The sequence below is a fragment of the Mesoplodon bidens genome (genome assembly GCF_964165515.1).
Source record: "Mesoplodon bidens genome assembly, chromosome: 1".
NCBI lineage: Eukaryota > Metazoa > Chordata > Mammalia > Artiodactyla > Ziphiidae > Mesoplodon > Mesoplodon bidens.
Genome location: NC_138176.1, coordinates 146,373,621 through 146,399,365, shown reverse-complemented (window position 1 = coordinate 146,399,365; position 25,745 = coordinate 146,373,621). Strand labels below are relative to the sequence as shown.

Genomic DNA, 25,745 nt, shown 5'->3' with positions numbered 1-25,745 from the left:
ATTGCTTTCCCCATCCTTTTGCTTTTAAAAGAGTAAATTCAGAGGTGTCCTGACAAAAATAAAGTGAAATCATTGTGAGAATTTTAGGATACAAAGCATATACTGATTTATATATTTTATCCTTTAATCTTACCATAAAATATTTTCTTGATTCCAAGATGCCATCAACGCACTATCAATTTACAGACAGTTTTACAGGACATAGAAATAAACCACATCAAACGTATGTATCATTAATACATAGCTGTTGGATGTAACCAAAATTCAGAAAATACAACAGGAAAAAGTGATGCCTTAGACTTGAAGCTGTATGATATATTTTTTTTCTTTTTGAAAATGGAGAAATTGCCTCAGTTAACGGAGAAAGCATTTAAGCCAGCTCTTTACACAAAGAAGCATTTACTGCAATTACGTTTCACTTCAGGGGACACCACTCTCCCTCCCTATAAATTCTCCCCAAGTCATACATTTTAACTCTCTTCATTTTACTTTCTAATACAAGTGAGACGAGCCCAGAGCTTCAAATACCTTTTTCTAGCCCTTTACTTTAAACATATATTGACCCCTACATATAAAATTAGATTGGCCTGATTCTGCCATCACTGAAGACAAAGATGGTCACATTTTCGCTTTTTGCCGCAAAAGGAGAAGAGGGGAGGCTGCTAGCATGCCCGCTGCTGCAGGCCGAGGGATGAATAGACTGCAAATCACGCTACCGCCTTAAGCTGTGGAGGGAAGGGGGCAGTTTTTCCAAACGCGGTAGCGCCCCGACGCGGCGGGACGCTGCAAATGCGCGGAGACTTGCGGAGCATTGATCCCTGACCACCGTCGTCTGCTCTCTCCACACGCAGGAGCACGAGTATGTTTGACATGCGGTGTGAGGAGGAGGCCAAAGTGCAGCCGCACAGCAGGGCCCGCCAGGAGCAGCTGCAGCTGATAAACAACCAGCTGCGCGAAGAGGATGACAAATGGCAAGATGTGAGTGCCGTCCAGGGCCGTGGGCAGTGGGGAGACTGCTCTGCCCGCTGGGCTAGAGGCCCTTTGGAGCAGAAAATCAGGTGGGGCTGGAAAACCAGACTTGGGCTGGACAGCCATGCAGAGGAAGGGGGCCCCTAGAGGGCTTCAAACGGTGACAGCCCATGTGGGCATTAGGGAAAGCACCCTTGCTGAAGTTTGGCCACAAAAAAGAGGGGAGCAGAAGGGAGGCGACTGTCATGGGATGCAGAATCGAGGAGGGACTGTCTTTTGAGGCTATATATTTGGAATCGATGATAATAATGATGATGACGATGATAATTGCCAACACTGAAAGCGTACCAGTAACAGGTACTATTCTAAGTACCTTGCATGTAATCATTCTTTAATCCTCTCAGTAATTCAATGAGCTAGCAACTATTATTGTCCTCAGTTCTACAGATGAGTCCCAGAACAGCTAAGTAACTTGTCCAAAGTAACACAGCTAGTGAGCAAGAGAGCCAGGATTATAACCAGTAAGGAAGGCTCCAGGGCCTGATGGGGGCCTTGGGATCATCTGTGTGCTAAGAGCAAAGAACCAGGGCAGGGGAGAAGCCTAAAGATAGGGATGAGAGGGGCTTCCCTGGTGGCGCAGTAGTTGAGAGTCTGCCTGCCGATGCAGGGGACACGGGTTCATGCCCCGGTCCCATGGGAGGGAGGTCCCACGTGGGAGGATCCCACATGCCGCAGAGCGGCTAGGCCCGTGAGCCATGGCCGCTGAGCCTGCGCGTCCGGAGCCTGTGCTCCGCAATGGGAGAGGCCACAACAGTGAGAGGCCTGCGTACCGAAAAAAAAAAAAAAAGATAGGGATGAGAGGAGGGAGAGTGGATTACTTCATCCTCACAGAGCCCTCTGAGGTGGCTACTGCAGATTTGACTCTACCTTTAGTCAAAAAAGTTAACTTTTCTGAAGTTGATAAAATGTGGTAATAATTACGTCTGTGCCTGGCACCTTATGTGCACTACCTCATTTAACCCTCACAACAGGCTTGTAAGAGTAGGTATTATTATCATTTCTATTTTAGAGATGAGGAAACTGAGGTGCAGAGAGGCTAAGAAACGTGCCTGAGATTCCAAAGCGTGGAAGGGATAGAGCTAGGATTGTTTCTCACAGCCGCACTCCCACCCGTCTGACTCCAGAATCCTAAGTCTTCAACATTATGCTCTAACTGCCCATAGGATTTGTGGTGAGGTTCTTGAAAGGATCAGATGACTTAATACATACAGAATTGTTGGTTCTGTAAGACCCCAAAGCCAATTTTTTTTTCTGTCTTTTCTTCCTTCCCTGAGGAAATTGTAGGTCTGTGGTTAACTCCTACCATTCTGTTGTCAGCGAGTCCATTCACAATGCAGAGGTCATAAACAGCAATAAATGAAGTTTCTTACAATACCCTCTGAGGCAATACTTTAAAATTTGGCAACTGACATGGAATTTGATCACAAATTTTACATTACCATGTTTAAATAAATGTGCTGCCCTGCTATGGATAATGTAGATATTTCTGAAGGGTTCCTGCCTTTGAGGTAGTCCTGTTCCAACCAGACTTACGTTGCATGTACAGAAATGTCTTAGTCTGGCCGATAGTCAGTGCTTACTCATCCCTGAAGAGTAGAAATGGAATTATGTGCAAGTCTGAAGAAAAATGTTCTATCTCCCTCCCCCACCCCTGCAGGACCTGGCTCGTTGGAAGAGCCGTAGAAGAAGTGCTTCTCAGGACTTAATCAAGAAAGAGGAAGAAAGGAAAAAAATGGAGAAGTTACTGGCTGGAGAGGATGGGACAAGTGAACGCAGGAAAAGCATCAAAACCTACAGAGAAATTGTCCAGGAAAAGTGGGTTCTTTCTCTGGTTGTTCTTGTTGTTGAATGTACAGTGTTATCTAGATGTGCTTTTCCTAAAAATTGTTGGTTATCATGACGGCTCTGACACCAATATTACACTTCCTGTTTGTATACTTTCCTTCAGCTCTAACAAGGTCTGCTTTGCAATTCCTGTGACCGTTGCCTTGTTCTTGCTTCCCCTCCCATGCCCATCCTTTAGGGAGCGGAGAGAGAGGGAGTTGCATGAGGCATACAAGAATGCACGGTCCCAGGAGGAGGCGGAAGGGATCCTTCAACAGTACATCGAGAGGTTCACCATCAGCGAAGCTGTTCTTGAACGCTTGGAGATGCCAAAAATTCTGGAAAGAAGCCATTCAACAGAGCCAAACTTATCCTCCTTCCTGAATGACCCCAACCCCATGAAATACCTGCGGCAACAGTCACTGTCTCCACCCAAATTCACTGCCACCGTGGAAACCACCATCGCTCGTACCAGTGTACTGGATGCCAGCATGTCAGCAGGCAGTGGGTCTCCAAGCAAAACTGTCACTCCCAAAGCAGTGCCTATGCTGACACCCAAGCCTTACTCCCAGCCCAAAAACTCTCAAGAGGTCCTGAAGACCTTCAAGGTAGGATGAGTTCCTTAAGGGTAGAACCAAAACTGAACCCCAGGTAATCACTGGAAGGAAGCATCTTGCCTCAAGAAGATGCAATTGTTTTTATCAAACAAAAGCAAAATGTGTTAACATGTATGATTGTGAAGTTTATGTGTCTCTGAGAATTGGTTTGCAAATAGTTAAGGGATAGATGATTCCCCTCAATTCCTGTTTTTAATACTGATGGGCTTCAGTGAGATTGGTGGTTGAGTCATCTCCATGAGCAATGTCTGTTTCATAGTTGGATATGATGGCATGGTCTCTCTATAGTAGTCATAACAAGCCCTAATTTAGCAGCACCCTAGGTATCTCCAGCTATCTGGAGGTATTGCAAATTCCTCAAAACAAAATTTTGATTGCCTTTGGCTTAAATAGAAGTATATACAGCTACCTCTCTTTTAGGAAGAAACTGCCATCATATCTAAAAAGATGCTACAATATAAAAAATAATAATACAAGGAATACATGGGATGTACTTGGTTCTCAGATGAGACAGATTTTTTTTATTTTTTAAGTGGGAAGAAACTATGTTGTTTTGGGGGCTGGAGGGGTTGCCAATGAATGTGTAAAGTGATGTACCAGAACCAAAGAATCTATGACAGTCAAACGTCTTTTTTCTTCCTCAAATTCTAACATTTTCCCTCACATCAAGAGGAAGTGCTCATCCTTTGTCTCAAGCTATGTTGACTATAAAGAAAAATCAGTTCTGATTGTCCCTGCACACCACATGGGTTCATAATAGAAGACAGGTGGAATTCATCAGTAGCAGACACGGACATGTGACTGTAAAGAAAGTTTGCTAAACTAAACTAATTGAGCAGTGGGATGCCATGTATCTTCCTATTGAATTTCAGAGGGAACCAAACCACACTTTCTGACTTTTGCTTAGATAACTCTGAATGTATCTTCAAAATCTGTGCCTTAGGCTTTGGTGAAACAAAAGAAAAATGTCCTGGCTGTCTCATCTGGGTTGAATTGCGATGTTTATCCCTCAAGGGAAGGGGCTGTGTCCTTGTTGTTCATAGCTTCATCCTGAGTGCCTGGCATAGGTGCCTAGGCACTCAGCAACTGTTCATTGAATAAATACGCTAATTTTTCCTGAGAAGATGAGCTACTCATCATGCAGACTCGTGCACACACAGATATACACATGATCATATGTGCTCGGCAGGCCACCTAAGTACCTCAGGAGCTGTCCTTCACCTAGGGCCCACGGTGATGCACTGTCTGAGATTTCATGAAGGCAGGTTTGATGTTGAGGTGGCCCAGCACAGGGATAGGGAATACATTTATTTAAGTTGGTATCCAAGGCAGCTGATCAATTAATCCAGATGTCCACTTCCTATCCTTAATATAAACAGCACAATGTGATCATTTAAACAGAAGAATTAGGATAGATGACTTTATGGCAAGACTTTGGCCCTGAGAAAACCCAGTCCCTTGCCATTGTGGCAAGACAGTGTGGAGGCCTCAGGCGAGGTGGATTGAGGAACTGGATAGAGATCCTTTCAGAGCTGGGGCTCACCAATGAGCCCTCAACTCATCATAGGTCTTGATGGCTGTCAACCCTGTTCACAGCCCCACCATTGAGTGGGTGGACCCACTTGTATGGTAGTATGTAAATGGAACAGTTGTTGCCAGATAATGCCAGAACTGAAGCTAAGGGGTGTGTGTGTGTGCATGTGTGTGTGTGTGTGTTTTCTTGTGGGGAGGAGGTGGGCACGGGAGACAGGGAATACAGGCTCAGTTTCTTAGTACAACAGATTTAAGAGTAAAGGAAGAGCAAGTAAAATGGTTTAAGGCAGTGTTTTCAAACTGAGACTTGCCACCTGTTGCTAGGTTATGAAATCAATTTAGTGGTTTGGAATCAGCATTCTTTTTTTTTTTTTAAAAAGGAGGTAGAATAGAATACAATGTTTAAAAGACAGCCTAGCACATCACATATAAAAAAAGGTAAATATGATTTTGCAAAACTTCGTTTCAGTTATCTTTATGTGTGTGCGTTCAGTTGTGATTTCAACTTCATGGATCACAGACAATAGATATACAAGCCACTGACTTAGGGTAAATAAACTATAACTAGCATCTGCCCTTCTATTATTCCTTTTAAAAGATTTTAGAAGGTTTAGTAAGAAGAATAGCTAATATTTACATACATACAATGTGTCAGATACTGTTCTAAATTCTGTGCATATGTTAATCCATAAAATCACCATAACAGCATCATTAAGAAATACTATTATCATAAAGGTGAGGAGGGCTTCCCTGGTGGCGCAGTGGTTGAGAGTCCGCCTGCCGACGCAGGGGACACTGGTTCGTGCCCCGGTCCGGGAAGATCCCACATGCCGTGGAGCGGCTGGGCCCGTGAGCCATGGCCGCTGAGCCTGCGCGTCCGAAGCCTGTGCTCCGCAACGGGAGAGGCCACAACAATGAGAGGCCCACGTACCGCAAAAAAAATAATAATAAATAAATAATAAAGGTGAGGAAACCGAGGTTGAAGATTACATGGCTGTTAAGCAATAGAGCCAGGACTCACTCTGAGGCTGTCTCACTGCAGAGCTTCTTTTCAGGACCACGCTACATACTGTCAGACCTTAAGACAGATATTTCTAGATGCCTTTTAATAAGCCAGACTAACCACTGTCACTCCTTCTTTCTCGCTCCCACTACCCTCCCTAGACATGGGTGCAAATCAAAAATATTTTAATGTGCATGGCCTCTTTTTCTTGAAGAAAATGGGATGGTCAGGTTAACTAGAAATAGGAATTTACTGTCACATAGCACAGCACCAGGTTCCCTGCCCTCCATGATAGCTTCCAAAAAGTACCCATTGCTCCTGACCATGACAGGATAACCTGTGAAATATTCCTGATCTAAGATGAGCTCCACCTAATTTAATATGCTAATCAGAAAAAAAACCCCTCAAAGTTGTGGATTAGCAGTCAGAAAGTAAATGAAAAATTACTGGAACCCAAATATGCCCTTGATTTTCTATACTGCAAAATAAAAACAGACCCACAGTAAGGTGAACATGAAATGTATTCTAACGTGAAGCAGCCTGAGAAGGCAGACCAACTTTTAAAGAAGCCTTCAAAGATGGCATTTAGAGGAGCCCTAGTTTCTAGAACTGACTGAAGCATATAAAAGACCTTATTCTTTGTTAGACCATGATTATTAAATGCTAATGATTTAAGGTGATTCTGAACGTGTTATTTTGTTACAGTCTTTTGCTGGGGAATAGCATGTTCTTGTTCATTCCGGTTTTTACAGGTAGATGGGAAAGTCACCATGAATGGAGAGACAGTTCACGTTGACGAGGAGGAGAAGGAAAGAGAGTGTCCCCCGGTGGCACTTGCCCCCTCGTTGACCAAATCCCAGATGTTTGAAGGTGTGGCCAGAGTGCATGGGTCCCCCATGGAGCTGAAACAAGACAACAGTAGCATTGAGATCAACATAAAGAAGCCAAGTTCTCTTCCCCAAGAGCTGACGGTAAGAAGCAAAGTTTTTTTTTTCCTCTTTGGGATAATTTCAGTGTGAAAGAATCTATTTAAAAAAAAATAAGTAGGTCCGGATAATAATCATTTCTTTCTAGGAAGATGTATTAGTTTGCTAAGGCTGCCATAACGAAGTGACAAACTGAGTGGCTTACACAACAGATATTAATTGTCTCATGGTCCTGCTGGCTGGAAGTCCAAAGTCAAGGTGTTGGCAGGGTTGGTTCCTTCTGGTGTCTATGAGGGAGAATCTGGTCCTGGCTTCTGGTGGTTTGCTGGCAGTCTTTGGCGTTCTCTGCCAAAGAAGAGATAGATGCACCACCCTGATCTCTGCCTTCATGTTCACATGACACTCTCCCTGTGTGTTGTCTGTGTCCAAGTCTCCCCTTTATATGAGGACACAGGTCATACTGGATTAGGGACCTACTCCACTCCAGTATGACCTCGTGTTAATTTAATTACATCTGCAAAAATCCTGTTTCCAAATAAAGTCACATTCTGAGGTAATTGAGTTTAGGACTTCCACACATAAATATGGGGGAGGACGCAGTTCAGCCCTAACAGAGGAATATAGCAGAAGGTGTCATGTGTTATGAGTAAAAACCTTTCTCTTGTCCCCCTGTGATTGGTGTCTAGTGTTATAGAAAAAGAAATAAATCTCTGAAATACCTTCATTTTTGTTTATTCAGGACCCCATCAGACTTGTTAAAATAATTTGAAAATAACTGGTGCCACCAGAACCTGACTTTCCATCCTTGACAATTTGTATAAAAGCGTATCTTTCTTATTAGTTTTAAAAAACTCATTAAAAATCAAATTAACTTTTGTATTGGTTTAGCCCCTGAAATCCAGTGTAATTAGAAGTACTATTGAATGGCCAAGCTGAAAAATGTAGGGTAATTCAAGAATAGCAGAAGAGAGAACTCAAAATAACATTAGATTTGCTTATTTGGAGTATAAAACATCATCAAGAAGATTACACTTTTTCTTAGATCTCTCACCAGGGTTCGTGCTGGTTTTGCTGATCAAACCCCAACTGTCAGTACCACAGATAAAGGCCGGCTTTTGGGGTAGAATCGGACTCTGTTCAGCCTTATCTGTTCTCACCAGAGGCTGATTTCTGTGGTTTTAATTTGTAGTGTTTGGGTTGGTATTATAAAGGAAGGGGGAAACTGTCAAAAATTTTCCCCCAGCACCTAGAAAAGTTTGGTCCAGAGGGAAACTTGTCTTCCAGCTCCAGGGCTAAGTTAAATGACCCAGCTACCTAAACCCCTCCAGAGGACTAGATATTATTTTTCTTATCTCCAGGATTTGTCTTTTGAAGAATAAAATATGTTTTCGCAGAGGAGTTGAGAGCATTTAACTCTTCCTCACAGTGCTCAAGCCCTAGAAAGAGATTCAAAGTGGAATAGACCAAAATAACTTCCTCACCATGGTAACATGTTTGCTGGTCTCTAGGAGAAAAGTTTTGTGATCAAGGCACAGGCTGAATCCCTCAACCTGGAATTTAATTCTACTTTTCATTTGCATGAATGTTACCACCTCTGAAGAGTTCTTATGTGTTATCATGAGATGGGACACTGAGTTCTGCTAGGAGTGTGGGAACATTACTAGTAGAGTCAACATGAACTTATGCTCTTAAATTTAAATGTGAAGTTCCCCCAATTAATTAGACATTGCAGTGGTAGGATTGCTTTTCTGGGACAGTTAGTAATTCTGTTCTTATTTTTCTTTTGCCACACTTAATAATGAGTGTTTCCTAAGTTCCCTTCATAAGTACCTTTCCATGACTCAATCTGGTTACTCTGTCCATCAGGCCACAGGACCTTTGCACATACTGTTGAGCACAGTTCTTTGTCCCTGTACTTTGGAGAAGCAACAGTGTAGGAGCCACTGGTCCCATAACAGAGGTACACAGGGCTTAGTCAGGCCCAGTAGATTAATTCCAAGAACAGATCCTAAGGGCTCTGCTATCAGGCACGTGTCCATTCTCTACCGTTACCTCTGCCCTCTGACCATTTTGTTGTTTGAATCTGGGAGGAACCCTGCCCTTGGCGGAATAGATTTTTTACCAGCAGAAGTTAAAGGAATAAGTAAAGAGACCAGACGGTATAAGGTCTAAACTTCCCACACCAACTATTTAATCTCTCTTGTTCGAAGCTTCTAACCCTTTGGGGAAAAAGCTTTATCAATCTTATATGGAATCGTAAACAGAAGAAAAGGGGGTTTTATTTGTCTGTTTTGGGGTTTTACTAAACCTCCCTTAAAAAATACTCATTCTTGGGGCTTCCCTGGTGGCGCAGTGGTTGAGAGTCTGCCTGCCGATGCAGGGGACACGGGTTCGTGCCCCGGTCCGGGAAGATCCCACATGCCACGGAGTGGCTGGGCCCGTGAGCCATGGCCGCTGAGCCTGCGCGTCTGGAGCCTGCGCATCCGGAGCCTGTGCTCTGCAACGGGAGAGGCCATGGCAGTGAGAGGCCCGCGTACCGCAAAAAAAAAAAACAACAACAAAAAACTCATTCTCAATAGTTACTAATTTTCTTATTTTTACAATGAGCAACGTAAAAAGAAAATAGCCTATTGTCTCTTACTGCCAGGCATTTTCCACCTTAACAGTAGTTGTACTGCTATACTCTCTAATGGCAAAGAGAAGATGGATTGAAATATGTCACATTGGTTACATTGCCCCAAAAGTATCTTGTTTCAAGAGAGGTAAAATTAGATGATCTGAAAGAAATCATGTTATTTCAGAGGTATATACGGTATAACAAGGAAAGCCCTAGTCAAAAGGTGGCCTTGTGGACTTTTTTCTGGAAACCATCCTGATCCTGGGCAGCCTGAGGTCTAATCTCATGGAAGAGCCTGGGAGTCTCTTACTCTGGAAAAAACTGCCTAGTTTGGAGTGATTTCTAGTTCAATAAACCCTAGTGGTTCTGAAGGGGTCATAGCATTTATTTACCTCATGTCTAGTACTTTAGGCTCTTGAATTAACCATGTCAGGGGCTACTACGTTATTTTCTGGGTAGATAACTACCTGTATGTATCAGACTTCGAGCCAAGTTGTTAGCTGCACTTCACGAAATTTTGGCTAAAACACTCTTCATACTCGCTTACAACTTATGACACCAAAAGTTTTCCATTTAGAATATGTTATCCTAAGAGCCGTTTTCTTTTCATTAATTAATTAATTTATTTATTTATTTATTTTTGGCTGTGTTGGGTCTTCGATGCGCGTGGGCTTTCTCTAGTTGTGGTGAGCGAAATTGTGGCACACGGGCTGAGTTGCTCCGTGACATGTGGAATCTTCCGGGACCAGGGCTCGAACCCGTGTCCCCTGCATTGGCAAGTGGACTCTTAACCACTGCGCCACCAGGGAAATCCCCTAAGAGACATTTTTAAACCCACTCCTCATTTTACTTCCTTCTCCATGTTCCAAGAAAAGCATTTCTTGACTGTTTCAGCCAGTATATTCCCATTGAAATGGTAGAATTCATTGGTCATGGCAAAATATGGTGACCAGCTTGAAACAGGAGGCTGCACTCAACAGCCTCCCAGGCCTTTTTACCAGCTTGCACTTGATTTGCTGTTTCTAATTCATTTGGCCCATTCTGTGGGGCTGTCAAAGGAATAGTGTTCTTCTTTTTAAATAGTGTCTTTCTTCCCAAAACTGCATTCCCAACAGATATACTTTTTACAAAGGAGTAGCCTCACCCACCACTAAAATGTCACGGTTCCTTCAGGGTGAGCTGGAACTATTCAAAGGGCACAGTACCAGTAGGCAGGAGCATTAGCTCAGAAGGAGAGGCCGAGTGGCAGAGGAGAGTGGGCACCACACTGCAATGGGCCATGGGATGTGAGGTGGGAGGGTCAGCCTCTTGCATCAGCACAACCACTTTTGCGTATGACGTCATGTCTTTAGGTTCCTTCTACCTTATCTTTCTCATTAGAAACTCTTGAGACCATCGACTCTTACTTTAGAAATAGATCCTAAATTAAGTTTGGCTTGTTATTAATTTTTAATACTCTGGTTATATCTATTGAGACCAACAAACTCCAGATCATCCTCAACTGAATCACCTTTAAGGTAATGAGATCATGATAGCAGTTGTGCTGATGGTTGTCCGTTACCTGATAAGCATGAATAAATGACCTACTCTGTGGCCCATTTTTGAAATTGAAAAAGAAACTCATGAACTTGCTATGAGAACAATTTTCATAAAGCAACTAGCAAAGTATATAACATAGTATTTAATTAAGAGCTAGAAAACAGGGTTAGAAGCCTAGAGGGACATAAAATGGCAAGGAACAGGTAAGATCATTGTAGGCTGGAGTTAGTCTAGTTGGGAAGGTTTTATGTGAATTTCAAAATCAACTTGTAGGCTTTGCATTGGAATGGAGCGGGGAAGCAAGCTGTTCCACATGTTGCAACCAGCAGAAGCAAAGACCTGAAGTGGGGATCACAGGGCTAAGAGGTGATGAGGGTGACTAGATGCCATACACTCCAACCAGAGGGATGGGGGCCCCCATGGCCCCTCCCAGTTATCCTTGAGATATTTCCCAGTGGAAATCTAACACTCACTTTTTTTTGCATTTTAAAATATTGGCTTCTGTAAGAAAATCATATCATAGCACAAATACTGGACTTGTAGAATCCAGGATTGGAAAAGAATTTGGAAGGTCTTTTAATCTAAGGACTAATTTATCCTGTTTAGTGACCTACAGAGAAATGTCTCCCTTCAAGATAGTCTAGTGTTTTCTTGATCCAGTGTGAGTCTTTGAATCTCTTCCTGCCTTGTTGTTGCCAAAAATGACCCTTTCCTAAAATACCTAAAGTACCCCATGCACTAGGTCAAAGACCAAAACCCCCCCTGAGCCTCAGTTTATATTTAAAATAAGGATAATAATAGTATAGGCATCTGATGGTTATCATGAGAATTCATATGCATAGAGCACTTAGCATGATGTCACAGTGACTCATAGAGGTGCCCTTAAGTTAGTTTTAACATTGTCATTCAACAAATGGGAGAAAGAAAGTTACCGTATATTTTTCAGAAGCCTGGAAGGGTGAGAGGTGCAAAGTTTTTTAGGTTAAAGTAAGGTCATCAGAATCACCATATTGAACAGATGTGAATTTCAAACAAATGTGATAAATTCCATGTTGTCTTCCAACTCAGCCCGTCAGTAGCTCCAGCTGTAATTCTCTAGGAAGCAAACAGACATGAACAGCTTTTTCCAGAAGACAATTGCCCTTGCAGATGCTCACATGCTTCTTCCAGCAGCTCTTTTTGGTTCTCCTATTATTCACTCTTTCCCAAGTCTGGCTTCCCTCTGCCACCTAAACCCCCAGGACTCTCACCCGTTGACCTCCTGTTAGCGCCCTCTTGCCAGCTCACCCCAACCGATGTCCTGCATGCCCTCTGCGCTGGCAGCACCCTCCCACCTGGTCTGTGGCAATTCTCCCTCATGGACCAACGGCCAAACTCAGCTCTGAGGGATCTAAACAACTTCATCTGCGTTTCTCAAACTAAGTAACAAGATCTTTCCACCTTGACAAAGCTCTAGGCCTTCCTCTTGAAAATTCAGTGCTTTACTAATGTTTTCTGATCCAGGAAAACAGACAATCAGATCTTTCTTGAAACATTTCATTTTTCAGTGAGAGCAGGGTGAAGGCATTTGAGTAGGTGCTGTTTTCCTTACAACTGTGACCAACTGCAGATTCCTCTTAGATGTCAAATGTCAACAGACATTTCTCTAGAAACTGTTTTACTCCATCCAGAAGTAGTTGCAAGAGCATTAGATTTAATACTCTAATTAAGTCATTAAAGATATTTAGGTATGAAAGTGTTTATAGACTTCAAGATAGTATACATCAGGAACAATAAAAAAATCAAACCTAGCCCATCTGACCTGGGTCAGACCCACACATTGTTGGTTGGAGAAGTTTAAGGCAAAAAGAAAAAGTTTAAGGAGTGGAAAGGCTGATTCTCCACGTAGATCCTCTTTCAACCAGTGAAAATAGATATTTGGTGATGTAAAAGCAAAAAGGGAAACACATGCATGGCATATGTGGCACCTGGGTCCTGCTGCCAAGACATAAATAGACTGATTTTCCAGGCTTTCGTCCAGATAAGTTCTTCAGGATTGGAGCCGGACAATCAGTCAGAGTCACCAAATAGCAGCTCAGGTAAGGACCTTGGACATCACACCTTCCAAACCGTAGAGGTTAAATGATCAGTCCAAGCTTTCATACCTCCTCTGTCCTAGAAACAGGGCCACTCAGACCCTGGGTCTCAGGACCATTTGTCCTCTCCTGCTTCATATTTCCAATTCATTCCACAGAGACGCTCTCTGGGCTGGTTCACCAGTAAGATTCTTGTTAAAAGAACAGCCCAAAGCCAGGTAGCTCTGTGGCTAGACCATGTCCCTCTCAAGCTAGGAAACTGCCACCTCCCACCGGTGGCCTCAGGGCTCGGTCTGGCACCAGGGCCAGTTTAGATGGTGTTCTTAGTCAAGGAGATGCCAACTCCTGGCTTAGGCCCCTGTAACCTTTCTGTGCTCTCATTCATTCATGTCCAGGGATCTGTTTTTATTTTCATTCTTGAGACAGTATTACCAGTTGGAGAAGGGAAGCCTTCTCCTCTTTTCAGCTATAACCAAAGGAAAGCGTGGGCCATAAAGCACATTTTCCAGCAAGACAGGTTTGTTTCAGGCAAATCTCTGAGTCCATCAGCACTGGTTAAAACTGCCAATTTTGAACTCACTACCTTTGAAGTAATGATGTGAGTACAAAAGTAACAAGACTTCAGAATGGAGTATCAGACAAGTTAATTAAACTGGCTATAACAGAATATAGAAAACCATAAAAAAATATAAACTAGTTATTACTCCAGCCACTCAGAAATTAAGATTTTTTAAAATGTGCATCCTTCTCTTTTTCTCAGGGTATATAAAATATTTTGGGGGCTCATGTTATTCAAATTGTGTTGTAACTTGCTTTTTCTCTTAATTTATCCTGAATATTTTGTTAGTAATAGCTTGATTTTGATGACTAGTATGCATTTAAACTAAGCTTGACAGTATAAATTTTGTAAATATTGCATCTAACATTTGCTTCCCTATCGTGGGTTACATGTTGACTCTATGTCAGATACCATGCTGGGTCCCTGCCCCGCTAAGAACCTGGACTGGATCAAAAGCCTCAAGATGGGGTGATGGCTGGGGGTGGTCCGGTCTCAAGCTGCCCTGGGAAGTGGAGACTTGGCTAACTTGCCCCCTGTCCCGAGAGATCCCGGAGAGTTCTCATCTTTTGCATAATAAATGGATGAGGGCTTCCCTGGTGGCGCAGTGGTTGAGAGTCCGCCTGCCGATGCAGGGGACACGGGTTCGTGCCCCGGTGCGGGAAGATCCCACATGCCGTGGAGCGGCTGGGCCCGTGAGCCATGGCCGCTGAGCCTGCGCGTCCAGAGCCTGTGCTCCGCAACGGGAGAGGCCACAACAGTGAGAGGCCCATGTACCGCACAAAAAATAAAATAAAATAAATAAATAAATAAATAAATGGATGAGAGGTAGAATGGAAAGGATGAGGTAGAATGGATGAGAAGGAAAGGGCATGGAAATGGCAGTTTGAATCATTTCAGCAATAAACTTGGGACACTCAGGTTCTGGATTGCATCTTATGGGTCAAAACCTTTAAATACCTGGGGAGAAGTTGGCAGTGGGTGTGACTCCAAGTCCAGATGTTGGAGCATTGAGGTTACCAGCACAGGTCAAGGTTCCTACCTCCCCTGCCTACTAGCAATGTGGCTCTGGGTAAGTCACTTAGCCTCCTGGGCCTCAGCTTCCTCACCTGTATAAAGGGAATCATATTGGTGCATACTTTACAAGCTTGCTCTGAGGACTAAGGAAGATAATCCACATCAAGTGCTGACATGTGGGAAATCTAGTAAATGTTGACCATGGCTACAGTGACAACAGTGTATAACCATTAAAACATAATTTTAAGGGAAGATAAATTGGTTCATCTGGGAGTTCAGTATTTGAGTGTTAAGCCACATAGAAATGCATCCAGAAACATGAGTATTCTTGAAAATCGAAGTTCTGCATTAGTCACGCATAAGTAAAATATTACTGAAATGAGGTGTGCTAGTAAAATCATCCTTATTGAAGTAGTGCTTGAGAACTTTGTCTCTTCTGCATTATAAATTATGTCTAGGGCTTCCCTCGTGGCGCAGCGGTTAAGAATCTGCCTGCCAATGCAGGGGACACGGGTTCGAGCCCTGGTCCGGGAAGATCCCACATGCCGCGGAGCCTAAGCCCGTGTGCCACAACTACTGAGCCTGCACTCTAGAGCCACGAGCCACAACTACTGAGCCTGCACTCTAGAGCCCGTGAGCCACAACTACTGAGCCCACGTGCCACAACTACTGAAGCCTGTGCGCCTAGAGCCCGTGCTCTGCAACAAGAGAAGACACGGCAATGAGAAGCCCACACACCGCAACAAAGAGTAGCCCCTGCTCGCCACAACTAGGGAAAGCCTGCGCACAGCAACGAAGACCCAATGCAGCCAAAAATAAATAAATTAAAAAAAATTATGTCTAAAGGACTTCATGAATTATCTTATTTCATTGATTCCAAGGGGCACACTTGCCACACTTGAGCATCTCTAAATCAGGACATGTCTTTTTTTCAGGATATGTCTTATAATAAATAGTGTGTCCTATTTAACAGGTAGTTTGCTTTCTTTCTTAGTAGTACCTAAAATAATACAGCTTAAACTTGATGGCATCTAAGATTTAATAAAATATGTCCATTTCTTTGTTCATGTTTGGGCCGGGAAGGCTTTGGCTCAGTTTTTGTAGTTATTTATTTCCAGTCACTGGAAACACCAGTGTTCTCAAGAGCATCATTCATCAATATTTAACTGCAAATTCGTTTCCCAACCTCAGATAGTTTTCCATAATCTAATCCATTTGAGGAGAAAACCTAAAAATCAGTATTTCAGACAGTATTTTATATATTAAAAATCAGTATCTCTGGCAGTATTTATATATTAACATCATAAAACAAAAAATACTATGTATTAATACTTCTATGTGTGTGGGGGACACTTTAAATTATTAAACCCAGGTTATTCTGTTGTAATACTAGGCTGGTGGGTCTTCAAATGCTACTCTCGTGTCAGTTGTTCATATAACAGTGTACAGACACACACACAGAGAACATATATATGTAACTTCACTATAATAAAAGAGACTTTGGTTTATTTAACCATTTCCACTCATTAAGTCTCTTAAAGGGCTTCAATTCAGGCTCCTTGATGTATTAAAAAGTTACAAAATCCATTAAGTAGTATAAATATGATGCTTATTTCCTTCCTAGGGTTTTAAAGGTGCATGTTAATTTAATATTTTGTTCTTCCAGAATTGATACACAGTTATCTGTCATTAGAAAGTGCTCATCTAGTTATGAAGATGTCAAAACTACCCCATCCTCCAAAATAAAAAGCATATCTTTGCCACTAGATGCTATTATAAAATTCTTTAGCAGCTTGAAAGGCTAGTGGCTTAAAGTTTCCTTGTGTCTTTTTTTTAACTTTGAAAATTTCCAAATAATTTTTTTCCAAATTTTTTTCCATTTTTTATTGTGGTAAAGTAAAACATAAAATTTACTATCTTAACCATTTTTAAGTGCACAGTTTAGTAGTATTTAGTACATTCATATTGTGCAACCATTGCCACCATCCATCTCCAGAACTGTTTTCATCTTGCTGAACTGAAACTCTGTACCCGTTAAACAATAGTTGCCCATGGCCCACTCCCCTCAGACCCAGGCAACAATCATTTTACTTTTTTTTCCCCTTCACTTTTCCCCCATGCCCCAGCCTCTGGTAGCTACCATTCTACTCTCTGTTACTACGGGTCTGGCATTTTTTAATTTTAATTTTTTAGATTCCAGATATAACTGAGATCATGCAATATTTGTCCTTCTGTGTCTGGCTTATTTCACTCAGCATAATGTTCTCCAGGTTCACGCATATTGTCACAAATGACAGGATTTTCTTCTTTTTAAAGGCTCAATAATATTCCACTGTATATGTGTGTATAATATTGATATTTGTGCATATAGTAATATTTATGTATCAGAATATATGAATAATATATACATATATACATGTTTTCTTTATCTAGTCATCCATCAACATTTAGGTTGTTTCCATAACTTGGCTATTGTGAATAATGCTGCAATGAACATGGGAGTACAGATATCTCTTCGAGATAGTGATTTCATTTCCTTTGGCTATATATACCTAGAAGTGGAATTGCTGGATCATATAATAGTTCTATTTTAAATTTTTGATGAAACTCCATACTATTTTCCATAATGGCTGTACCAGTTTACATTCCCACCATCAGTGTACAATGGTTCCCTTTTCTCCACATTCTCAACGACACTTGTTATCTTTTGACATTTTTATTTATTTATTTATTTATTGGCTGCATTGGGTCTTCGTTGCTGCATGTGGGCTTTCTCTAGTTGTGGCGAGTGGGGGCTACTCTTCGTTGCAGTGCGCAGGCTTCTCATTGCGGTGCCTTCTCTTTGTTGCAGAGCACAGGCTCTAGGTGCGTGGGCTTCAGTAGTTGTGGCGCACGGGCTTAGTTGCTCTGCGGCATGTGGGATCTTCCCGACCAGGGCTCGAACCCACGTCCCCTGCACTGGCAGGCGGGTTCTTAACCACTGCACCAGGGAAGTCCCTCTTTTGACTTTTTGATAATAACAATCCCTAAAAGATATAAGGTGATATCTCACTGTAGTTTTGATTTCCCTGGTGATTAGTGATGTTGAGCATCTTTTCATATACATGACTTCAGTTGGCCATTTGTATATCTTCTTTGGGAAAATGTCTATTCAGGTCCTCTTCCCATTTTTAAGTTGGTTTATTTGATGTTTTTTGCTATTGAGTTGTAAGAGTTCCTTTTATATTTTGGATATCAATCCCTTATTGGATGTATGATTTGCAAATATTTTCCCCCATTCCATAGATTGCCCTCTCATTTTGTTATTTATTTCCTTTGCTGTGCAGAAACATTTCAGTTTGATGTAGTCCCATTTGTTTATTTTTGCTTTTGTTGCCTGAGCTTTTGGTGCCAAATCCAAGAAATCATTGCTAAGACCAATGCCTAGGAGATTTCCCCCTGTTTTCTTCTAGGAGTTTTATGGTTTTCAGTCATACTTTTAAGTCTTTTATCCATTTAGACATTGATTTTGGTGTATGGTATAAGATAAGAGTCCAATTTCATTCTTTTGCATGTTGATATCCAGTTTTCCCAACAGCATTTACTGAAAAGTCTATCCTTTACCCATTTTGTATTCTTGGTGCCTTTGTCAAAAATTAGTTGACCATAAAAGCGTGGGTTGATTTCTGGATGTTCTGTTCCATTGATTTCTGTGTCTGTTTTTATGCCAGTACCAAACTGTTTTGATTAATGTAGCTTGGTAACATAGTTTGAAATCAGGAAATGTGATGCTTCCAGTTTTGTTCTTCTTGCTCAAGATTGCTTTAGCTATTTGGGATCCTTTGTATTTCCATATGAATTTTAGGTTTTTTTTTTTCTATTTCTGTGAAAAATGCCATTGGAATTTTTAGAGGGATTGCATTGAATCTATAGATTGCTTTGGGTAATGGGGATATTTTAACAATATTAATTCTTCCAATCCATGAATACAAGATACCTTTCCATATCTTTTTGTCTTCTTCAGTTTCTTTCAGAAATTATGGGGAGGTGGGGGTGAAATATGAGAAGTTGGGTAACAGAAAGTTGTTGAGAGCCCAGAAAGGGAGAGAACTTCAAGAATAAAATGCACAATGCTAGGAGCCACCAGCATCTGTGCTGAAGACAAGCTACTGAGAGGTTAATTGCAACTTGAAAAAAATATTTTTTTTCACTGGTGATATGACCCTAAGCCAACTGTAAAGGCATTTGGGAGCAAGAGAGTGGTAACTATGATTTTGAAAAATTGATAGTGAAAGGAAGGAAGAAGAGGCAGTCAGAGGAGGTGGGGAGGTAGTGGGGTTGTGTGCCCTCATAACATGGTTCTGCTTCAGCACTTATGTTCTCCTTCACGGAACATCTCCTTCTGACAAACCCAGCCTTTCACCACTGGAAATAGAAGAGTGAATTCATATAGGCAGCTCACCTCGTTGGCCTGAAAACTACTACTGGAAAAAAGAGAAAGAAATCCTTTACCTTCTAGAACCTTCAAGGGGATAATGTATTCAAGGTGGAAAAATATTTTTCTTTTAGGCAACCACTGAAGAAACTGAAACAAACAGTCAAGAAGATGAGAATGATGGTGAAAAAACAGAAAAGGGGAATACAGAAGTTGCCTCATCAGGTTTGTTTTTATAACAGACTAGTTTTAAGGTAAAGCGTGATAACTCTTAAGAGAATGAAAATAGAAAAGGTAGTGAATGAGGCTCTGTGACTGGTGTGGTTGTGCTGCCACCTAGTGACTTCCTGGGGGAAATTCTGACCAAGTGATTTATCTTGCTGTAAAAAAAAAAAAAAACAGGAACCCATGCTTTTTTGCTACCTTGTTTCGTTTTGGTTTTTTTTGAAAGTTTAACTCAGTCATCATAAAAGAGTTATATTTCCCCAAATCAATAATGCTAAAAACTGAGGGTTATATTTAACACACAGTAACAACAATAGATAAGACAGATTAAAAATATATCATCAAAATAGATGCTGAGGGCTTCCCTGGTGGCGCAATGGTTGAGAGTCCGCCTGCCGATGCAGGGGACACAGGTTCGTGCCCCGGTCCGAGAAGATCCCACATGCCGCGGAGCAGCTAGGCCCGTGAGCCATGGCTGCTGAGCCTGCGCATCCGGAGCCTGTGCTCCGCAACAGGAGAGGCCACAACAGTGAGAGGCCCACGTACCGCAAAAAAAAAAAAAATATATATATATATATATATATATATATACATATATATATATATATATATAGAGAGAGAGAGAGAGAGAGAGAGAGAGAGAGAGAGGTAGATAGATAGATAGATGCTGAAGTGGTAAACCCAATGAATAGTTTGAAAGAATAAAGTAATGCCACACATATGAACAGTGAGAATGAATAGAAACCCACTCTTCCCTAAAGTAATATTTCTCGATATTTTTAACACATTTTTTCTTTTGATAAACATGAAAACCTCTCACCCTCTTCTAATACCAAGTTATTTTTATTTTTATTTATTTATTTATTTTTTTTGCGGTACGCGGGCCTCTCACTGTTGTGGCCTCTCCCATTGCGGAGCACAGGCTCTGGACGCGCAGGCTCAGCAGCCATGGCTCACGGGCCCAGCCGCTCCACGGCATGTGGGATCTTCCCAGACCGGGGCATGAACCCGTGTCCCCTGCATCGGCAGGCGGATTCTCAACCACTGCGCCACCAGGGAAGCCCCCCAAGTTATTTTTAAATGGCATTGTAAAGTAAATTAAAAGTCATTACTAAAAATTATAGCGTATACTTTTTCAAACTAGACTGTACCTCCACATTCTGATATGCCCCCTCAGGTGGTGACTTTTCCACCCACTTTAGACTGTACCAAATTCTTCTTTGTATATACGAGAACACTTAATTTTCATTGCATTATATTGATTTTAACCACACAATCCTTAACACATTCCAATTATGAAAACATGATGTTAAAAAGGAACAGCGAAATACAAAAGGAAGAGTCAGGCTGCCCCTCATTTGGAAAGAAATTTGGATAGAAATTATCTATAAATGTTCACCTGTCCAACCCACCTCTCGTAATATTTCCTGCCAGCATTTTGTTTCATGTAGTGTTATTCATATGTAAACTGGGACTCTTATTCAGAACTTAAGTTTTTCATAGTGGGGTTCTTTGATGTGTTTTTTGTTGCTTGATTTTTAAATAATATCATGAAAGAGCCTAGAGAATTCTAGTACCTGAAGCTCTTTTGTACCTCTCATCACACTGTAATCCAGCTCCGTGTTGCCCCGGGCAAGATATGTACTCAGTGTACTTCCTGGCGTGGCAGCACCAACGAGCCTTTATATGGTTTTCATCTTGTTCTTTATGTTTCTGAATGTAACTCCATTTCAGAGCCGCAGTATTTTACATCAACTGTGACTCGATCCAGCCCAACCGTGGCCTTTGTGGAGCTTTCCTCCAGCCCCCAGGTGAAGAACGAGGTGCCAGAAGAGAAAGACCAGAAGAAACCGGAAAATGAAATGAGTGGAAAGGTGGAACTGGTGCTGTCACAAAAGGTGAGGTGGACTAAAGCCGTTAAGTCCACGATTCATGTGGCTTCACGTTACTGCCGGCTGCTATGGTGGCACCATTTTGTAATGAAGATTTATTGTCTCTCCTGATCTTGTTTCCTACCTTTGATCTGTATTCTTTTTTTCTTAATACAAATATAATACATGTTCATTGTAAAAAAAAAAAGTAACTACATATAGAAAGATGTCTGTGTTAGGCCACTTGGGCTGCTATAACAGAAAACCATAGACTTGGTGGCTTATAAACAACAGAAATTTATTTCTGTCAGTTATGGCAGCTGGGAGGTGCAAGAGCAAGGCACTGACAGTCAGCATCTGGTGAGAACCCACTTCCTGACTCACAGACAGCTGTCTTCTTGTTGTGCCCTCACTTGGCAGAAGGGCCAAAGGAGCTCTTCTGAGTCTCTTTTATACCGTCACTAGTCCCATTCATGAGATCTTCACCCCCATGACCTAATCACCTCCCAAAAGGCCCAGCTCCCAATACCATTACCTTGGGGGTTTAGGGTTTCAGCATATGAATTTTGGGGGGACACAAACATTCAGCCTATAGCTATTTATTTTTAATGTATATTTACAGTGATATACATGTAAATATGTAACAAATCTATCAAATAATATGTGTAAATATACATAAAGTATATAAATAAAAAACAGAAATAGAGCAAGAGAGAGAAAAAGTCACTGAAACCTACCTCTCTATTAATAATAAGTGGTAAATATATTCTTTCAACATCTTTTAAAATTTATTTTAAATGGCTAATTTTTATTATGAAGAATTATATACATTTAAAGGAAAAATGTAGTATAGATATCTGTTACAAAGCTTTGCAGTTAGGTTTTAGTTTGCCATGCATGAGCTTGCTTATCTGTAACTTACTCCATATTCTCTTTCCGATATTTACCTGTTTTACAGTAATGGTACTTCTGATGCCTCTGAACTTGAATAACAAGGAAACTAGAAAATTATTATTCTGATATAATGGGTTTTAACATCTTGTTTTTATTAAATTTCTTCTTTGTTTGGAGTCTAATCTCTTTCATATTAATTTAGTTTGTTTTCAGGCACAGTCTAAAAGTCATCTTTTGTACCTGTTGTCCTCAACCTTGGTTACCCTTTAGAATTTAATAGATACCAGGTCATATAAATCTCAGTCTCTGGGAACAGGGCTCAGGCATCTGTATTTTCAAAAGCTCCCAGGTGATTCTGATGGGTCACCAAGATAGAGTACACCTGACTTGCGTACTAGATACTTTATGAGGTGATATTCCAACTTTAAAAATTAAACCTAAATTTGGATTTGACTTTAGAGTGAAAAATTTACCACTTCTAGTTCTGGTTCATCTATCATCTACTCAACCAATAGTGGTTGTGCACCTACTATGTGCCAGGTACTCTGCAGACACTGGATATTCAACGGTGAATAAGACACAGCCCCTGGCCTTAAGATGCTGAGGGTGCTGTATGCCTGGTGGAGCCCAAAAATGCCTGCTTCCCTGATGCCTTTTGGGGATTTCAGACTCTAGCTACTCCCCCATTTTTATACATAGAGAATTAAAAAATGGTCTGGAGGTCTGAACAGAAGAACCTAACTGTAGGAGAAGTGTTGGGGGCAGACAGGATTTCCTGCCTTTGCAGGTTGTGCCTGATCCACATTACACTTGTAATCTATTTATTTATTCTTCTTGCAAATTGACCTTTTATCCTATGTAAATATAAAATGAAAGGAAAACTCTATAACATTGCTAGAAAAAAATATTTTTAAAATCAAACAAAATGGATACCATAACATAAAAAATATTCATCTGCATTCCTCATCTGCGTAACCTCATCTATGTGATCCATCTTTGGACCCCCAGTGTCATGGCTACCCTACTATGGAAAAAATTGTTTTCAGGGGTTCTTAACTCTGTGTGTATGAGTGTGTGTGTGCACACACACACGCTGCACGTGTGCCCACGTGTGTACATGCACCATGGACCCTTTGTCTATCTGGTAAATGTTATTCTCAGAATAATATTGTTTAAACCATAAAATACACAGCATTACCAAGTTTTCCTTGGTATCAGGTAGTACAAAATATGTATAACCACATGACTTCTTTTCTGTGGACTCCAGGTTAAGAATCTCTGCTAGATGATTAGCAAATGGAATAATGGTCTTTTTTTTTTTTTTTTTTTTTTTTCTTTTTCTTTTTGCGGTATGCGGGCCTCTCACTCTTGTGGCCTCTCCCGTTGCGGAGCACAGGCTCCGGATGCGCAGGCCCAGCGGCCATGGCTCACGGGCCCAGCCGCTCCGCGGCATATGGGATCCTCCCAGACCGGGGCACGAACCCGTATCCCCTGCATCGGCAGGCGGACTCTCAACCACTGCGCCACCAGGGAGGCCCGGAATAATGGTCTTTGAACCCAATGCTTTTCACACCATGTGAATTTCTCCTTTTCTCCTTTCTCTACTTTACAGTTAACTTTTAGAGAAAGAAAGAAAGAAAGATGATGACAGTGGTTGCAACAGCTTTTATTTTCTGACTTCACTTGAGAGTGTTACCTTTATAAAACGAAGTACCAATGCACACAGGCTGACTTTTTACATAGTGGGTATTTTGAGCATTTCTGCTGAGATTAACTGTTTCATTTACAACCAGGCATTATCTGAAACATATTTTTGTCAATTCCACTATGGAGGAAATGGTATGAGCTTAAGATTTGAGAGTTGTCAACTTTGGTAAATCTAGGCCTTAGGTTTTGCTGCATGTTTAACACTGAAGTTCATTTGGACATCTGGTTGACCTCTGTAATGCAGAACAATTAACTGTATTTTTCTTCAAGATTCCGTTAGGGTTGAATATATTATTCATCAAGAAAAATAAAATCTTACTGAGGAGAAATTCTAGACATTAAATCGTCCTGAGGACCAAATAAGAGATCAGCTTATGATGAAACAAGTGCTCTGGAGCCTCACTTGCCCACTGGCCATAAAATTAATCTCTTCATGGCCACCAGCCAGTGAATCAGAGAAGATTCTTTAAGCAGCTAAAAGGACATCGGAACTGATACAGCCACACTCCTCATTCTGATCTCTGCTCAGAGTCTATTGACTCTTTATTTTGGTCATTAGTTTGGTTATCTGGTCTTTCAGGAATCAGTTGATTAGAAGCAACAAATCGGAAGGAGGGTGTTCTACCAAAGGCCCTTCCGATTGGGGAGAAACAAAATAAAATTAACTAGCAATAACAAGAAAAATCTGTTTTTACAAAGCAAACATAAGAATTTTTAAAGCCTGTAATTTGGGATCTATTTACCATAAGGTCACGTGGTCTAACATGCTTCAAAAATCCCTTAAGGGCATCATCACTATGGCACTGTTTGATATAATGGTTATTTACAATAATGCTTCTTTGTCAACAAGCACAGTATATTGTCTGTAATGTGCTTTGCGTAAATTTGTTGGGGGGCTATGTAGTGTCTCAAGAATAATGCCCATTAGAAGGTAATATTACTTTAATATTTAATACTTACATAGTAAGAATTTTTTTTTAATCTTAAGTGGAACATCTCACTTCCTGACATTACAAATTCAGTATTATGTAGTACCAAGAAGAGAAACCGTGATTGATCCCAATAAGAACATGAGACAGAGTGATGTATTATCTCAAATATGAAATATTGTCCTCTGAGTTTGAAGAAACATGATCATCAAATTTTTATGCTCTAGTTTGATTTCTCTGAAAAATTGACCTCTATATTAATGTAGAAAAACATGAAGGGGTTTAGAGAAGGGGCAAAATTTTCCATTTACAATTTAAATGTTTGGGCTTATTGACTTATTGTATCCATGGATCCTTACATTTTATTTCACCTGTGCATTTATTAATGGACAATACTTGTAATGTTTATGTCTGTTGCCCATGATCCAGGTGGTAAAGCCAAAATCTCCAGAACCAGAAGCAACCCTGACGTTTCCATTTCTGGACAAAATGCCTGAAAGCAGCCAATTACCTTTGCCAAATCTCAGTTCTCAAGGTAAAAAGATAGAAATGTTTTGTTTTAGTTCTACGTGTTCTGCTGGGCCCATTTGTAGTGAAATATTCTTCATTTTCAAGGGAGATTACTTCCTTTATGTTGATGTACCTTTAGCCATTGGGTTTGCCAGAGTCCATGATGGCTGAATTAATCACTTCAGAATGGAGGTTTGGAGCTACAGTCTCTATTTGGCTTAGCCAGGAACCCCAGCTGCCAAGACCGTTTTGTCAGCCAGGCACTGTAGGCACAATAGGGCCTATACAAGTATTTGATACCCGAAAATAATTTTTATTGGCTCTTAAATATTTAAAAAATTACAAAATAAAAAATCAATAACTTTAATAGTTTATGATCTTAATATTATATCAAGTTCATTAACTGTTAATTGCCTAGTCTTCCTAAAATATTCATTTAATTTGACAGTGATTTTGGAA

The 25,745-nt window shown here is 41.0% G+C and overlaps 1 protein-coding gene across 8 annotated transcripts in view; it reads left to right on the top strand.

Moving 5' to 3' along the window:
- LIMCH1 (LIM and calponin homology domains 1) overlaps nucleotides 1-25,745 on the top strand; it is a 340,048-nt gene that overhangs the window by 276,336 nt on the left and 37,967 nt on the right. For all 8 annotated transcript variants that reach the window (XM_081248348.1, XM_081248345.1, XM_081248346.1 and 5 more), the window contains 7 exons: nucleotides 852-978; nucleotides 2,687-2,844; nucleotides 3,053-3,461; nucleotides 6,759-6,977; nucleotides 19,285-19,375; nucleotides 21,110-21,273; nucleotides 25,206-25,311. In XM_081248348.1, coding sequence (XP_081104474.1) covers nucleotides 852-978; nucleotides 2,687-2,844; nucleotides 3,053-3,461; nucleotides 6,759-6,977; nucleotides 19,285-19,375; nucleotides 21,110-21,273; nucleotides 25,206-25,311 — 1,274 coding nt within the window. The remainder of the gene's footprint in view (nucleotides 1-851; nucleotides 979-2,686; nucleotides 2,845-3,052; nucleotides 3,462-6,758; nucleotides 6,978-19,284; nucleotides 19,376-21,109; nucleotides 21,274-25,205; nucleotides 25,312-25,745) is intronic.